The sequence below is a fragment of the Asparagus officinalis genome, chromosome 7 (assembly GCF_001876935.1).
Source record: "Asparagus officinalis chromosome 7, Aspof.V1, whole genome shotgun sequence".
Lineage (NCBI taxonomy): Eukaryota > Viridiplantae > Streptophyta > Magnoliopsida > Asparagales > Asparagaceae > Asparagus > Asparagus officinalis.
The window spans coordinates 60154380-60155893 of record NC_033800.1 but is presented as its reverse complement, the minus strand read 5'-3'; the positions used below and the strand labels follow the sequence as shown (position 1 = coordinate 60155893).

At 38.4% G+C, this 1514-nt stretch overlaps 1 protein-coding gene across 1 annotated transcript in view; it reads left to right on the top strand.

The window, feature by feature from the left end:
* Positions 1-1440, top strand: part of LOC109847215 (protein FLX-like 3) — a 3612-nt gene extending 2172 nt beyond the window's left edge. Inside the window, exons 2-4 of the mRNA XM_020416458.1 lie at positions 1-162; positions 283-437; positions 1355-1440. The exon at positions 1-162 is cut by the window's left edge and continues 198 nt beyond it. Coding sequence (XP_020272047.1) covers positions 1-162; positions 283-437; positions 1355-1440 — 403 coding nt within the window. The remainder of the gene's footprint in view (positions 163-282; positions 438-1354) is intronic.

Genomic DNA, 1514 nt, shown 5'->3' with positions numbered 1-1514 from the left:
GCTTCGTGCAGAAGTTCAGAAGCTGAATTCTCTGCGGCAGGAACTTGCTGGCCAGGTTCAGAATCTCACACAAGAACTGAAAAGGGCACAAGCTGATAACAAACAGATCCCTGCTATGAGGACTGAGATTGATGGCCTGAAGCAGGAGCTTGTGCGTGCAAGGTTGTATCTATAAGAATTATTTGCATTCCAGTGACATTTGACTGTTTTTTACCTATCTTACATTCAGAATGGTGGTCAGGCACGTCAACAGATTTTGACCTTAATTTTTTTTCTTGCTAGGGCTGCTTATGAGTATGAGAAAAGGGGGAATGTTGAGCTTCTGGAACAAAGGCAGGCAATGGAGAAAAACTTGGTTTCCATGGCGCGTGAAGTTGAAAAGTTGCGTGCAGAATTTGCAAACAATGATGGGAGATCATGGGGTGTGGGACCTGTGGGTAAGTAGCTATCCATTTACATTTTTGGCTGCAGAAGTTGGTTATGGAGAGTATGTTGCTCAATTCTAGTTGTTTGCCTTCTTTCATTTACGTTGATGTTTATGTTATGTTTACTTTTGCCTTATTTCCCCCCCATAAATGAGCTATAAATTCTGGCATAATCATCTTATTCATTATTGATTGGCGAAATTCGTTATTTAACTTAAGGAGAGTAGACCTTAACATTTGTTATGATGTTAATTGTGGATACACCCCTGTATTACAGGAGTTGGCCACCTATTTCCCTTATAATTTTTAAAAACTGTTGGACCCCTGTTAGACCCCCTGATGTCCAAGCAGAGTTATCTTCTCAATCAATTGTCCCTATTTCCCTTATAATCATCTGCTAAGTCTAGATTCATTTGACCCACCTCTTCGTCTCATCCCACCGCAAGACATTAACGTCACATTATACTTACATGACATGAACAGATAGGGGAGAGAAAACTGTTTTGGGATCATGGGTTCACAGTGCTTATAAAGAAGTGTAGGGGTAATAAGTGGCTAAGCCTCTACAGTATAGGGGTTTATCTGCAATTCCCCCTTTTATTAGGTGAGATCTGTACTATGCCGTGTCATGTACAATGCCATTATATCATGTTATATAGCTTAACACCGTTACCAGCTTTTGCAGTTTTTAGTCATAAGTTGGTTGGACAAACTGCCTCATCTGCTAAGTCTAGATTCATTTGACCCACCTCTTCGTCTCATTCACCTTTGTGTTTTTTACTTTAATATTTTTCATTTATTTTAAATATTAAGCTCTCTTTTTCTGTAATTATTATGATGATTATTATTTCTAATCATGGCTAATAAATGGTAGCTATTAGTTACTTAACGTTTTTATCTTAATTTTTGCTGTGAACCTACTGTTGAAGGTGGAGCTTACGGGATGCAAGTGGCCAGCTCTGATGCACCTTTCCCTCCTTCATACGGTGATGGATTCGGCATTCATTCTGTATGATTACATTTCTATTTCCTTTCTTCATTTTCTGGAGTCTTTATTTCCACTTTCTGATTAATTACTTTACAATTATA